This window comes from Podarcis cretensis, assembly GCF_951804945.1.
Source record: "Podarcis cretensis genome assembly, chromosome: 6".
In the NCBI taxonomy this organism is placed as follows: domain Eukaryota; kingdom Metazoa; phylum Chordata; class Lepidosauria; order Squamata; family Lacertidae; genus Podarcis; species Podarcis cretensis.
Genome location: NC_137175.1, coordinates 16112063 through 16126787, shown reverse-complemented (window position 1 = coordinate 16126787; position 14725 = coordinate 16112063). Strand labels below are relative to the sequence as shown.

Genomic DNA, 14725 nt, shown 5'->3' with positions numbered 1-14725 from the left:
CTCCTCAAGGTTTGGGAAGACCTTTTCAGCACAGCGTGGGATGTGGCTTGGTTGGTGGTGGTGGTAAGAGGGCTTCGGTGGAGAATGTTAGAAAATTGGTGGGACTCGCCTTGTGCAAATGGGTGTGTTTCTCATCCATGCAAAATCACCATTCAGCTCAAGACAATAATTCTTTAAAAGACTTCCATTTTGGGGGTGACACTCGCAGATTGAAGGGTAGTAAAAGGAAGTGTTTGAGGTGAATTTTGTCTGATGTCTAAATCTATCAAATATTTTTATTTTGAGTATTCTTAAACCAACCTTTCGCTTTTTGTTTCCCCACATTTGTTTTGTCCTAAGTGTGTGTGTGTGTGTGTGTGTGTGTGTGTGTTTAATGGAATAGTAGACTTCTCTAGGAGGCTGTAGCTATTTTGTGTTTTAAAAAATGTTGGATGGACCTCAGGATTGCATAGCTAGTTCCTGATACAATAGAGTTTTATGGTGATTTGTGCCAAAATCTGGTTTGGGTACCATGGTGTCTGCTTAGAGCATTTTGAGGTTTGGAGGGCAGCCCGATTTTTACTGAATCCAGTGATGAAATTCTCTTTGAATGGAGATAGGATTTTTAGAAGAAATCTGAAGGCTCCAGAATGCATCACACGTAGGCTATTGTTTCAGGATGACAGCTTTCCAAAGTAGAGCATTACGTATGTTTCTGCATTTGGGCCTGGATGAAAACGCTTTTTATTTTTAAATGGTGCTTAAAATGTCAATAGGAGGAAATAAGGACCTTTTAGCTTTAATATGTCTTGGCGAATGCTTGCAAGATCCTTGCAAGATCAAAAGGCATCACATGCCTTTTGGAGCACAGATTCATCAAATCCTAGTAATACAGTGATCCCTGTGGGGGTTTTAAGATGTGAAACATCCAAAAGCATTTTAGGTGCATCCAGCAACACATTTCCACTTACAGCCTGCAAACTTGGTGAATGGTTTGGAATTTGTAGGTATTTAAACTTATTTTTCCAGTGAGAGCTAGCTAGCTAAATTCACTGTCTCTGTTTTGCTGCCTTCCATACCTTCTGCAAAACCAAAGCTGTGGAAATTGTCATGCAACTGTACCTTAAAAGCAGATTAAATAAAGCAGGTCTAGGCAGAAGATCATACGGAAGGGAAGGTTTTCCTTCCAGTACTTGGGGCCTGGTACACTAGTACCACCCTCCAAAATTGAGCCTGGTGGCTATGTGGGTGCTTGTGCCAAGTTATAAGGATTGGTATAATACAATCTTTTCTTGCTGCCCAAGTAATACCCTGGCAGCAGCATTCTGCACTAGCTGCACCCTGTGGACTGTATTCAAGGGCAGCCACACACAGTGCATTGCAGTAGCCCAGCTAAGAGGTTGGCTCACTGATGCCCGACTGTCCCAGCCCAGGAAGTGTTCGTCATGGAACATAGCAACTTCTTATCTACCAAGTCAGACCATTAGTTTATTATTGTTTGGGAGAACAGTTTCCCCCAGACCTTAATGGAAAAGCCAAGGGTTTTACCTGGGGCCTTTTTAAATGCACTCCACCCCTGAACTGAGGCCCTTTCCTTACCCACCCGTGCTTTCAGAGAAATTTTAAAATTTTAATTTTATTAAATTTGTATACTACCCTTCATCTGCAGGGCAGTTCACAGGTAGCTTAGGAGTATACTCCTCTAATCTATGCAGCTGCTCCTTTGGGGAGTGCTGCCTTATCCAGGACAGGCCATCTCACTAATTTCTGTACCCATGAGCCACTTACCCACAGCAGCTCCATCTAATCATGATTCAGCTTCAGTTTGTTGGCTTGCATCCAGCCCATCAGTGCCTACAGGCACTGGTCCAGGACTTGTACATCTTCTGATTCAGATGGCATGGAGTGATGGAGTTGGGTGTCACCTGTAGGCCATTGCACTCCAAATCCCCAGAGGACATCTCCTAGTGATTCCATATGCACGCTGACTAACATGGGAAACGAGACGGGTCCCCGTGGATCTCAAACCCCTTGCCCAAGAAAGGGTGCTTTTGTCTGTTTGTGAGTGTGTGGCAGGGCAGCAGTTGCATAGAAACTTGGTGTCCTGTTGAGGAAGATAGTCCTTCAGTACGATGGGCACCTTCTTCCTAAATTAGGCATTAACTACTCTCTGGACCAGTCAGACCTCCCCCGCCACATCGTAAAAGCCATAGGTGGGCATAAGGGTCGAGAGAGCACACCCACATCCCTGGGCCTCAATAACTGAAGCTCATATTTCACACTCTGAGCAGATGGTGCTCTAAAGACCCTCACAGGACCTGCATCAACTGTGGGGTCAGATTTGCAGCGGGGATGAGTGACTCAAAGGCCCCCAAGGGCCTTGATGAAACTTTCACGGTGCGCTTAAGAGTGTTTAGCCATGAACGGTCTCAAATTGATAACACGGTGCAAAATAAGCAGTTAAACCCCCCCACAAAGTAGTCTTATAGGAGGCAAAGAGGTTTGCCCTTCCTCTTAAAATTCTGAGAGCCAGCGTATGAAATCGTAGCCTTCTCTAGGAATAATAAAATGAATACTGGCTCCCCCACTGCCCTCTTGAGGTGGTCTTGAAGGTGCCAATGGCAAGTGCGTTGGTGATGTCAGAAACACCTGTTCCTTAGGCCCCTCCTCCAAAAGGCTCCGCCCACACTTGCACTCTACTGGGGTTGCTTTGGTTCCTTCCTTGGTGGTGCTCTTAGTGTGCTGAAGGGGTGGCTGGTGGGAAAAACCAGCCTCCCTTTGCTCCTGCCGTCTCTTTTACCACCTCCTTTGCCCTATCAGCTTCTGAGCTTTGCTACACAGAAGAACAGTCTGATTCGGTATAAGATAACTGCTTTTGTTCAGCCTACCTTGTAGGGTTGCTCTGAGGATAACAAACACACTGATCTGAGCTGTACAAACAGCTGACTTGTGTGACACAGGAAATGGCAGCTGCGTTCTTCATTTCTTTCAGTTAGCTCAGTGTTCCTCATGCTTGGGGGCGGGGATCTCCAGTTGTTGTTGGACTACAACTCCCATCATCTCCAGCTAGCAGAGATGATGGGAACTGTAGTCCACCAACAGCTGGAGACCCAAGTTTGAAAAACACTAAGATAAAGGTAAAGGGACCCCTGACCATTAGGTCCAGTCGTGACTGACTCTGGGGTTGCGGTGCTCATCTCGCTTTACTGGCTGAGGGAGCCGGCGTGCAGCTTCCGGGTCATGTGGCCAGCATGACTAAGCTGCTTCTGGTGAACCAGAGCAGTGCACGGAAATGCCGTTTACCTTCCTGCTCGACCGGTACCTATTTATCTACTTGCACTTTGACGTGCTTTCGAACTGCTAGGTTGGCAGGAGCAGGGACCAAGCAACGGGAGCTCACCCCGTCGAGGGGATTTGAACTGCCGATCTTCTGATCGGCAAGTCCTAGGCTCTGTGGTTTAACCCACAGCGCCACCCACGTCCCTAAACACTAAGGTAGCTGACCTTACAATATATTTCTGTGTTTTAGTATACATGTGGAAGTGATTAGGCACACCCACCTACCCACCTGCCCACTGTAATATCACTCTTGACTTTGATTCGGCAAGCCGTGCCACTTTTTTAACTGTGGCGGCCAATGGTTTTGTTGAAAGTTAATTCAGTGTGTTGTCTCTTGCAGGCAGATCTGCAAAGAATTCACTGAACTCCTCACTCAGGACCGCACCCCTCTTGGCAATGCGAGGCCGAGCCCCATCTTAGACCCTGGCATCCAGGGCTGCTTGACTCACTTCAGCCTAATCACCCACGGCTTCGGGAGCGCTGCGATCTGTGCTGCCATGACGTCCGTCCAGAACTACCTGAACGAAGCGCTCAAAATAGCAGACAAAACGTACATGAACGCCGGCGACCAGAGCCCTGCGGAAACCAATAAAAGCATTGAGAAAATGGACAAGCACCGGAAGTGAGTGAGAAAGAGGAAGAAGCCAGACTTTTGTATACTGTTTCTCGCACACAGACTTTAAGATCGTCTTGCCTAGAGGGCATGTAGATAATCTTGTTACAACTTGCTTCGGGGCGTGCTTTTCGTTTTTTAAGCATCCTTTTCAGGCTCCTCCGTGAGATACATGTGTCTCTCTTTCTCTCCTTTCTTTAAAGCTGCTGTTATCCATTCATTGTGGGACCAGGGAACCGAAGATAAACATGAGTACAAGCTTTTAATTTCATTTTTTAAAAGAAAGAAAAAAAAACTTTTAAACAGTACAAAGTGGTGCTATTTTTTTTCCTTGTATGGAAGTCTGTTTAGTGCTGTTTCTCAAAACTTTGAATAAGATGTTCTTTTTCATTGCGTACATCCTGATAGAAGCGTTCAGATGGAACACTAAACCGTGATTTTTTAATGTTACCTAAGTCCTGGAATCGAGAACCTCCCTCTTTGCAGTTGCAAGGATGAGATAGGAAGCGTTTGCTTCCTGCCTGACACCAAGTATAGTTTATCCGTATGTTAAAAAAGGACAAACCATCATTAGTGTAAATTAATCTGCCCCAGTTGATGCTCTCTAACTGTCTTGGGCTGCAGCTTCCATCAGCCCATGGTAAGAGATTATGGGAGTTGTAATTCAAAATGTCTCAAAGGCATCAAGATTGGGTGCAAGCTATGGTTTGATAATAACAATCCAGGACTATAAACCCCACGCCGACCCGGGTTGCTTCAATAAATCACATGTTTACACACAAATCATTGTTTATCATTCTGAGATGTCACAATAAACTAAGGTTAGTGTTAAACAGAAGGCAAATGCTTCCAGTTTCCCTCTCATGGCTGTGCCACAGATTAAGAAGAGAAGAATGGGACCATCAACAGGGTTATAAGCAGGATTTCCCTCATTCTGGAAATCTTTGGAAACCAGCAACAACATAACTCAGTATTATCCCCAGGGTACCTGAAGCCTTGACAAGGCACCCAGGACTGTAAATGTAATGGGAATTTTTTATCCAAAGGGAAGTTGAACTTGGTATAAAGTGAAATAAATTGTCTGATGGTTATTTGAACACCTTGCAACCTCTTGGGGGCTTTTTGAGAGTGATTCAGACTTCTAGGCACAAATCCTGGAAGTTATTCTAATGCAGACTAAGCTTCTGCTGGACTCAAATGAACACAGAGCAGCCAGCACTAAAGTGGGGAAGCGGAACCTTCAGCTGCTCAGATCTTGTTGGACTACAGTTCCCATCATCATGGCTGGGGATGATGGGACTTGGAGTCCAACAGTGCCTGGGATACCACAGGCTTCCCATCCCTGCAGTAAAGCATACTGTAGCAGTTCTTACACAAGGAAAAACTAGTTCAAGCTTAAAAAAAAAAAGCAAAATAAACTTGCTTCCGTTTTTTAAATGCCAGGATATTGCAGCTTTATATATGTCATCAGGTCTTGTGTTTTTAAAATAGGGAAAAAAACTTGAAAGAATAGGCACATTTTTTAAATTTTTTTGCCTATATAGGCCAAAAAGTTATATATATATATGAATATATATAAATATATATAAATATATCCAGGGAGGTTTTTATGTGTATAAGGGAAAACAGTGTGTTGGAATGTATATATTTATTTATGTGTAATTTAATGGGTCTTGTAAATAATGGTGAACATTTTAATACTTTTTTTTATAAATGGGCTTCAAAATTTAAAATCCCCCCCCCCTTTCCTCCCCCAAAAAGGTAATGGGTAAGCTCAAATACACTGCTACACAGGTCTGTTTATGCTGGGTATTTAAAAGTGACTTTTTACAAAAAAATAAAAATGAAAATCCTCAATTCTTGCCACTGTAGATTTTTGTATCCGATCTGAGGTGTGTATTGACAAAGCAATAACTTTGTGTACTTGGTATCCATTCAAAAGGAGTGTGTTTGTGTGAGTGTGTGTGTGTGTGAGAGAGAGAGGGGGGGGGGAAGAAGAGTGGAAGTCATAAAAAAAACCCTACATCCCACTTCACTTGTAAATGTCTTCCTGTTACCCAAAAGGCATTGTATAGGATAATCCATATAATAAAAATATTCTGGATAGAAAGTATTGAATGGTGTTTAACTGGAAGTGGGTTGGGGGGGCGGGAAGAGGAAGAGTGTTTTTGCTTCTTATGGGGGATGGGCAGCAGAATACCGAAAATGGACATTGTAATTGAATACACAGTTCTTTATAGTGCATCGAACTAATGGAACAGACATGTGAAGCTGAGTGCCAGCACAGCTAATGGTTTCAATTATATCAGGAACCATCTCTCTATTGCCATGACTGCTCTCTTCCCCTACCTCCGTCCTCACGGATAACGATGTGCCAAGGCAAAGAAGGAGCCTGAAAGCTTCCTTTAAAAAATAATAAAATAAAATAAAATGCTCTGTCTAATCACTTAAGCATATAAATTCAGAGCTGGCCCAAGGCACTTTGCTGCTTGAGGCAGAGGAGAAGGTGGTACCTCCCTCCCACGGTCAGAAGGTGACTGAGGGCCAGCTTCAACACTGGTTACAGGATAGCAAAAAACCCCTGCACCATAAGAGTGGTGGGGCCTGCTGGCTAGTTTAGGGGGTACAGGGCATTCCTGGCTTCTGCCCTCCAACAAAGGGGAGCAGCCAGGGAGGTGGTGCTGCTGCAACTCCTCAGCTTCTGCCGCCTGAGGCACTTGTCTCCCTCTGTCCAATGGTTGGGCTGGCTCTGTGTGAATTGAATCTGAGGGTTCCAAAGGCACAGGCCTATGGTGCATGTTTTGTTTCTATGCCCATCCCAGCAATTTCTAATGTGGCGATTCCTGAAATGGGAGAGCATAACCACAGTTCCATGCATTGAAAGCCTCAAGGTCGGATTACAGCAATGTGCTTGTGGGGTCAAACTACCACCAACTGATCTATAAGGCCCTGCACCCCTTGGAATCTAGTTACATGAGAGACTGCCTTATTTCTTACATCCCCAGTAAGGCCCTGGGTCTGCTCTAAGTTTCCCACTCTATGGCAACTCAGAGCAGGGCTTTCACAGTGGCTGCCCCTGCTCCATGGAATAATATTTCTGATGAGATATGTCAGGTGCCCACGATCCATACTTTATGGAACATTTTTTTTTTTGTTCTGACAAGTTTTCCAGTTGGATGAATAGGTCTTTGCCATGGGCACCCTCTTCATCTTGTCCTTAAAAACCCATCTTTGGTTCTTTGTGCTCCTTTTATTATATTTTGTACATCACCTTGGGACCCTGGAAGGACTGGTCCAAGGGCAAGGGAGCCACTTCTATCAGCTGTTTGAAAAGCTCAGCAACTTTCGGGGTGTCCTGGTTTTTACTTTTTGAAATATGGCCAAACTAGACATGGGAAAGTGTTTGCATCAGTCCAGGTGAGAAGTGGGGTAGCTTTGAGTTGAGATGTTTGGATCAGTCTCTCTTTGTCTGTGTTGTATCTGGGTGATTAGAGAGGCGGGTTTCGGGAATTACGTGTCTGGGCCAAGGACTGGGAGAGGGGGGCTGCAATCCCAGTAAAGATGGGGAAGGGGAAGAGACAGAGGTGGCTGAATGTCTGCAAGGGGGGGGGGGAAGGCCTAGTTACATCAATTCTGTTCCCATAGCAAACCAAGCACCAGATTGCCTTCAGTTCCTCTGGAGGATTAACTGTCCCTCTTCTTCCCCCTCCCCTTCTAGCTAACTGTTAACCTGGCAAAAAGTCATTTCCTTGGCACTGAAAGTGCTCAGATCATTGAATTGTTCCTGCTGCGAGGACGCATCAGGAATTGTCTTCTGTTTTCTGTCGCAACTCTCTCTGAGTTACTGCTCTGGCCTGACCAGCTTCCATTAAGGAGGCACAGCAGGAACACTATCTCTCACAAAAATACAGAGATCTGGCTCCTGCTAGGTGGATACGTCTTCCTGTCACACATCCTTCGGGGGGGGGGGGGGGGAAGGGCCGGGGAGAAAGAGTTTGGAGTACAGAGGTTTGGTTCTGCCTAGTTTTCAGTGCTGGTTCCACAGACCAGGCCAAAAGGAAGCTTTTCACTTTCCCTTAAAATGGAACCCAAATTGTAATTTTCCAAAGCCACGTGAGTTGGTTCACCTGTTTTAGAGCCTGATGAGTGCAGTGCAAATTGGTGACCTGATTTGTGGGGGATTGCAGGAGGAGCCTTCTAACGCAACGGAGTTGTTTGCTTGACGTGTCGGAGCTGGAACCAAACCAGTTTGCCCTCCTGGATCCAAGGTGCTGATTTTAAGCTCGTAAAAATCTTCAGCCTGCGCTACCTCCTCTCCCCATATCCTGGTGCCATCTTTATGGAGGGTGTGCTCTGGGCAACGTACCTTTGTGGCAAGGAAGGTCTGCAAGAGAGCACTCACCAGGTAGCCTGACTCCACCTGCTCTCTGGGTCCGACTTCCTCTCTTTCCAAATGGGTCCATGGCTCAGTGGTAGAGCTTAGTGCCTTGCATGCAGAGGGTTCCAGGTTCCATTTTTAGCAGCTGCAGTCAGATGACTGCAAGACATGCCTCCTCTAGAATTCAACCTTGAAAATTGCTTTTAAACTGAAAGATGAAACTGATACTAAAAAGATGTGTGTTCTGAAAGCTTCACACTAAGCAAGATCATTAGAGGGAAAATTGCACTCCAGGTACACTTTTCACTGCAGGATTTACACAGAAGTAGACCTATGACAAGAAGTAGACCCATGGCCTATGATAAGGGGTGTGGGTGGCGCTGTGGTCTAAACCACTGAGCCTCTTGGGCTTGCCGATCAGAAGGTCGGCGGTTCGAATCCCCGCCATGGAGTGAGCTCTCGTTGCTTAGTCCCTGCTCCTGCCAACCTAGCAGTTCGAAAGCATGCCAAAAAGTGCAAGTAGATAAATAGGTACTGCTCCGGCGGGAAGGTAAATGGCATTTCCGTGCAGTGCTCTGGTTTCGGTGTTCCATTGAGCCAGAAGCAGCTTAGTCATGCTGGCCACATGACCAGGAAAAACTGTCTGCCGACAAACGGCTCCCTCGGCCTGTAAAGTGAGATGAGCACCACAACCCAGAATCGTCTGCAACTGGACTTACTTGTCAGGGGTCCTTTACCTTGGTTTTTTTTTTAGACCTATGACATAGTTCTCCTAGGTGAAACTACCTTAAAGGCTAGTTATCTTCAACAGGCATTCTTCAGATGGCAGGTATAGTCACTGAGGATCTATTTTCCTTTCTCACACACAGGAGGCTAAAGGAATACCCCTTGCAAGGTGATGCCACCTGTGGCAAGTGCATAAATCATCAAACAGGTATATGTTCCCTGCACTCCCCCACCCCCCAAAGGCTGAAAATTTAGGCTGCAGTCCTGTACACACTCAATGGGTCCTTTTTTTTCTGAGCAGACATGTAAAGGATTGTATAGTTGATCAATTAAAACACTTATGAACTGCCAAGAAGTTCCATTAGTTAATATTTTGTAGTAGGTCAGTGATGAAGGATGGAAAAAGAAGGATGAGATTCTAACTTCTTTTTGTAGATTTACATAAAAGGAAGACATCCAAATCTTGCTTGAGGAACAGGCATTCTCATTCAGAGTGAGAAATGCTGGCCATAAGGAAAACCAAGCATCATGAAAAGATTAAGAAGGAACTTCTGTCCCTCTTCAAATTGCTGTGTGCTGGAGAGAGAGAGAGAGAAAGAGAGAGGAGCAGACTTTGATCATACTGTAGTACAATATTTTAAATTAGCTGAACAGAAAAAGCTTGCTTTTTATTAGTGTATCAAGCTAGACACTGCGGTTGCCGTCTGGCAGAAGGAATAGGCTTGTTTCCATTTATTTCAGGATGTACCCAAGCCAAGCCAGTGGATAATCTGTTGGGACTTACTGGTGCATTGTATAGATGAGATTCCCCACCCCCTGTCTTAATATGCACGACTGTGCTAATGATATAGATTATAGCACAACCACGTCGACTCTCATACTTAAGAGGCTTCATCTTTATTCTGTTTTTCTTAAAAGTAATAACAATAGAAGAAGAGGAAATACTCTGCTAATTAAAAAAAATAGAATTTTTATTTCTTACAGCACCGCTGTAAAGGGATTTTTCAAGAAGCCTCCCCCCCCCGCCTCCCGTTTTGCCTTACTCTCAAAGCAATTCTGTAATAATGACTTGTCATGTAGAAAAATGAGCCAGGGAAGAACTAGGAAAAGAAACAAATTCAAGTTCCCACTCTTTCTTTAATGTTGCCTTCGGATGTCACAGTAAACAATGGTTTATTGTGACAGGAACAAGTCTAGCCCGGACTCATACACTGGTGCATGAGTCCTCTGGCACAGTCACAAGGAGGAGACTGGAAGCTTTTGTTTCCTTTTTTGATTAACAGAAATTTAGCATTATTTCCAAACTCTAAACTGTGGTTAGTCTTAACTATGATTTGTTGAAATAAGCCAAATTCCTACACCATGGTTTGAAGGCAACTGATCTCAAGATAACCCTGGTGAAGATTAACCATAGTTTGGTATGGGAGACACAACAAGCCGTGGTTAATCAGAAATGGAAGATCAAGTGTCTCATCTCTTCCTTGCAGTTGTACCTGAGAAAGAGAAGGGCTGTTGGTGATGTCCAAACATGGCCACAGTTACGTAATTAAATAATGTTGTTACCACCAGGAATAGTCCATGTAGGAGATAAGATATTAGTAACCGCCATGGCCCAGTTGCATGTAAAGCTAATCCAAACCATGGCTTTGTGTGAATGAGCAAGGATTTGGGTTTCTAGAGTGAAGATAATGGCTGTGGTACTCTTCCATGGGTCCTGCAGGGCTAAGCCATGGTTTGGCTCAGTGTTACTGACAACAAAATAACTCCTTAGTTACAAACTTATTATCCCTGCTGTTGCACTTTCAACAATTCTGCCATTCTGCTCATCCACCTTCTATTGTAGATATGTAGTTGAATTGCCCACATTAAAAAGAGGCTGCATATTGTGTCTCTGCACGAGTTAATGCCCTGGGTTGAGATCCTTCCAGCTGGGAGGTACGCCCAGAAAGGTGACTTCAGCAGCAACAGAGATGGTGAGTCATTGTTGCAATTACACAGCCTAACAGTAAATCTTTTCAGGCATTAAGACTGAGGTGTGCCTTAATTTTAATTAAGGGGGAGAAGGGTGTATTTCTGCTAACAGGAGTTTGAGAAACATTACTTCAAAGAAATGGGGATGTAGTATATACAAATCAGCTTTTCAAGGTTTGTTAGGTTTGGGAAGAGTGAATCAAATGGTCACATTTGACCATGTTTTAGTCACATAATTCTCAGCATGGGTTCACAAGGTGTAGACTTCGAGGTTTCTGGATGTGTCTGAATAGACCTCTCTTGGTGATCTTGGTATGAACTGTTTCCTTCCTTCCTTTAATCGCTTTCTGTTATAAAAATTGTTTTCCTTGCATTAGATCAACAGCATCTCATTCAAGTGTCCTTGCTACCACAAAAAACCCAGTTGTACTGAAAATGTATTTGTTGAGATGCTGCCATCTCCCTTCCAAAGAACTCAGGCTGATGTGCATGAATACAGTTACATCCAAGCACAGAGAGGGAGAACACACTCACTAAATGCATGGCGAGAGAAAGTCCTATTGCACTTCTAATCCTGCCTGGACATTGCCACACCCCACCAGCAAGGCTCCCAAATCTCCCCACACTAGCCACAAGGCCTGGAAGATACACCTGCACTTGAGCAGCTAAACACACGTAGCTGCTTATTTCATGGCTTCTAACGCGAAGAAGTCTGTCGCAAATGGATTGCAGTGGTGCTAACCCTGTGGGGTACAGCAACATTAGGAGCAGGGTACAGTCCCCCTCCACCATTGACTGTAACTCATGGTAGAGCACATGCTCTGTGCAAAGAAAGCCTTGGTGTCTCCCAGGTGGAGATAGGAAACTTTGGAGAGATGATGAGCTTGTGGCACAAGCTGGGCACCAGCAGGAAGACCTTTTACTGTGACACTGTCTTGCGCATTTGAGCCTGGATAGCTCAGTTGGTTACAGCGTGGTGCTGTTAACACCAAGGTTGCAGGTTCAATCCCTGTATGGGACAGTTGCATATTCCTGCATTTCAGGGGGTGGACTTGATCCTCAGGATCCCTTCCAATTCTATGATTCCATCCGCCTGTCCTACCAAGCCACACTGCTAGGGGGGCAATATAGTCAATGGCAAGAGGGGATTGGGAGAAGCGTTATGCTATGGCTTCCCCCACCACTCCTGATCACAGCTTTAAGGATGATTTTCATTTCTTTCTTTCTTTAAAAAAAAAAGAGTAACAGCATTTGTATTTCCAAAGCTAATTTGGTCCTGCATGAGCCACTTTTGATGACCAGTTTAATAGTCTCCCATTTTCTTCCCAGGAGCCAAAACTTGCTCATGTAATGAGATGACTTTATGGAACAATGCCATGTCATGACATCGTCCACAACCATCCCCTTTTTTATGAGCAGGGAAAAAATAGATCCCTTAGCACATTCTTTCCAAGCAAATATAGTATGAAGAAGCAGACCAACAGAACAGGTTTCAACAAGCGTCCTCAAGCAAAAAGCCACACTAAGGAACAGGGGCAGGGGGGGGGGAAACCTCTGGTCCCCCCCCCTTAAAATATTTTGATGCCATCCTTTGTTCACTCTAAAGTGGAATATATCGTGAGGACCACTTGTGTGGATGGATAAAGGCTATTAGATGAATTCAAGGAGGATAAGTCTACTAGTGGCTACCAGCCACAGTCAGCGGCCATATGCCTCTGCATACAAGTTGCAGGAAACCGCAGGAAGAAGAAGAGTTTGGATTTGATATCCTGCTTTATTACTACCCAGAGGAGTCTCAAAGTGGCTAACATTCTCCTTTCCCTTCCTCCCCCACAACAAAAACTCTGTGAGGTGAGTGGGGCTGAGAGACTTCAGAGAAGTATGACTGGCCCAAGGTCACCCAGCAGCTGCATGTGAAGGAGCAGAGACGCGAACCCAGTTCACCAGATTACGAGACTACCGCTCTTAACCACTACACCACACTGGGGAGAGTGTTGTTGTGCTCAGGTTCTGTTTGCAGGCTTCCCATGGGCACCTTATTGGCTGCTGTGAGAAAAGGTTGTTGGACTAGATGCCTGCTGGCCTGATTCAGCAGGGCATTTCTTATGGTCTAAAGCAGTGTTTCCCAAACTTGGGTCTCCTGCTGTTGTTGCACTATATCATCCCTAGCTAGCTAGCAGGACCAGTGGTCTGGGATGATGGGCGTTGTAGTCCAGCAACAGCTGGAGACCCAGTTTGGGAAACACTGCTCTAAAGCAACAATATGCTTTGTCCATCAATATCATTGTCAGTGAGGAGGATGACTTGGAGGTAAGCACTTTTGTTGTTGTTGTTGTTTAGTCATTTAGTCGTGTCCGACTCTTCGTGACCCCATGGACCAGAGCACGCCAGGCACTCCTGTCTTCCACTGCCTCCCGCAGTTTGGTCAAACTCATGCTGGTAGCTTCAAGAACACTGTCCAACCATCTCGTCCTCTGTCGTCCCCTTCTCCTTGTGCCCTCCATCTTTCCCAACATCAGGGTCTTTTCCAGGGAGTCTTCTCTTCTCATGAGGTGGCCATAGTATTGGAGCCTCAGCTTCAGGATCTGTCCTTCCAGTGAGCACTCAGGGCTGATTTCCTTCAGAATGGATAGGTTGGATCTTCTTGCAGTCCATGGGACTCTCAGGAGTCTCCTCCAGCACCATAATTCAAAAGCATCAATTCTTCGGCTATCATCCTTCTTTATGGTCCAGCTTTCACTTCCATACATGACTACTGGGAAAACCATAGCTTTAACTATACAGACCTTTGTTGGCAAGGTGATGTCTCTGCTTTTTAGAGACATAAAGTAACCACAGCACTCCCCAAACGGGGACTTCCCTTCCAGCATGAAGGGGTTGCAACAGAACAGTACACTGATTCAAGTTTCTGAAGCTGGAAAATGTTGCAATTCAAATATTAACAAATTCAAATATATTGATATCATGTTGATATTTGAATCTCTTGCCGCATATCTTTAGGCATACACAAAACCCCCACCTGCAGGCAAACAAAGAGAAAGAGAGAGAGAGAAATATGATGCTAGAACAGTTTATCAGAATTCAAAATCAACTTCCAAAGGTCGAACACCTATTTTGAGAGTCCTATTTATGCATGTAACTCTTCACGCTTAAGACATGGCCTATGGAAAGAATCTGGTTTCAAAACAATTTTGAAATCTGTGAACTATAATTTTCATTTCCAAAATATGTTCAGATCCTATTTTTTGAAATTGACCTTTGGTGTATATTCTTTCAAAAAGCTAATTTTAAAAGTCTCAGTGAATCTTGAAGGCAAAAAAATGTTTTTTTTGGTATTCTGATTTATTTACAATAAAACAGTAATAATCAAACTACTTTCCCTGTTGCAGCTTTATTTTCCCCTGCCCCATGTAGACATGTGTATGTGTTTTACATAATGGAAACCTAAGTGAAGCACAGGCTGTGAGATTTTTATCGGGTGACAGCAAATTCATTAGATCTGGTTTTCTACACTCACACGCCCAGCTAGATTTAAAAAAAGAGAGAAACTCTCTTGCTTGACCTGTTACTGGGCTGCAGTTTATTAAATTCCTGGGAGAGGATATACTATGGGATCCAGATACATGATGATGAGATAATGAGCATAAACCACATTTCTGACTGGAAGGGCTTGTTGACGCAGCAGGAGCCCTTAACTCTTACCAATCTCAGCAAGGCTT

At 44.5% G+C, this 14725-nt stretch overlaps 1 protein-coding gene across 4 annotated transcripts in view; it reads left to right on the top strand.

Moving 5' to 3' along the window:
* The window catches only part of TFAP2C (transcription factor AP-2 gamma), a 33111-nt gene extending 27323 nt beyond the window's left edge, over window positions 1-5788 (top strand). For all 4 annotated transcript variants that reach the window (XM_079979637.1, XM_079979639.1, XM_079979636.1 and 1 more), the window contains exon 7: window positions 3659-5788. In XM_079979637.1, the coding sequence (XP_079835763.1) occupies window positions 3659-3944 (286 nt within the window). In that variant the 3' untranslated portion in view covers window positions 3945-5788. The remainder of the gene's footprint in view (window positions 1-3658) is intronic.
* Window positions 5789-14725: the final 8937 nt, after the last annotated feature.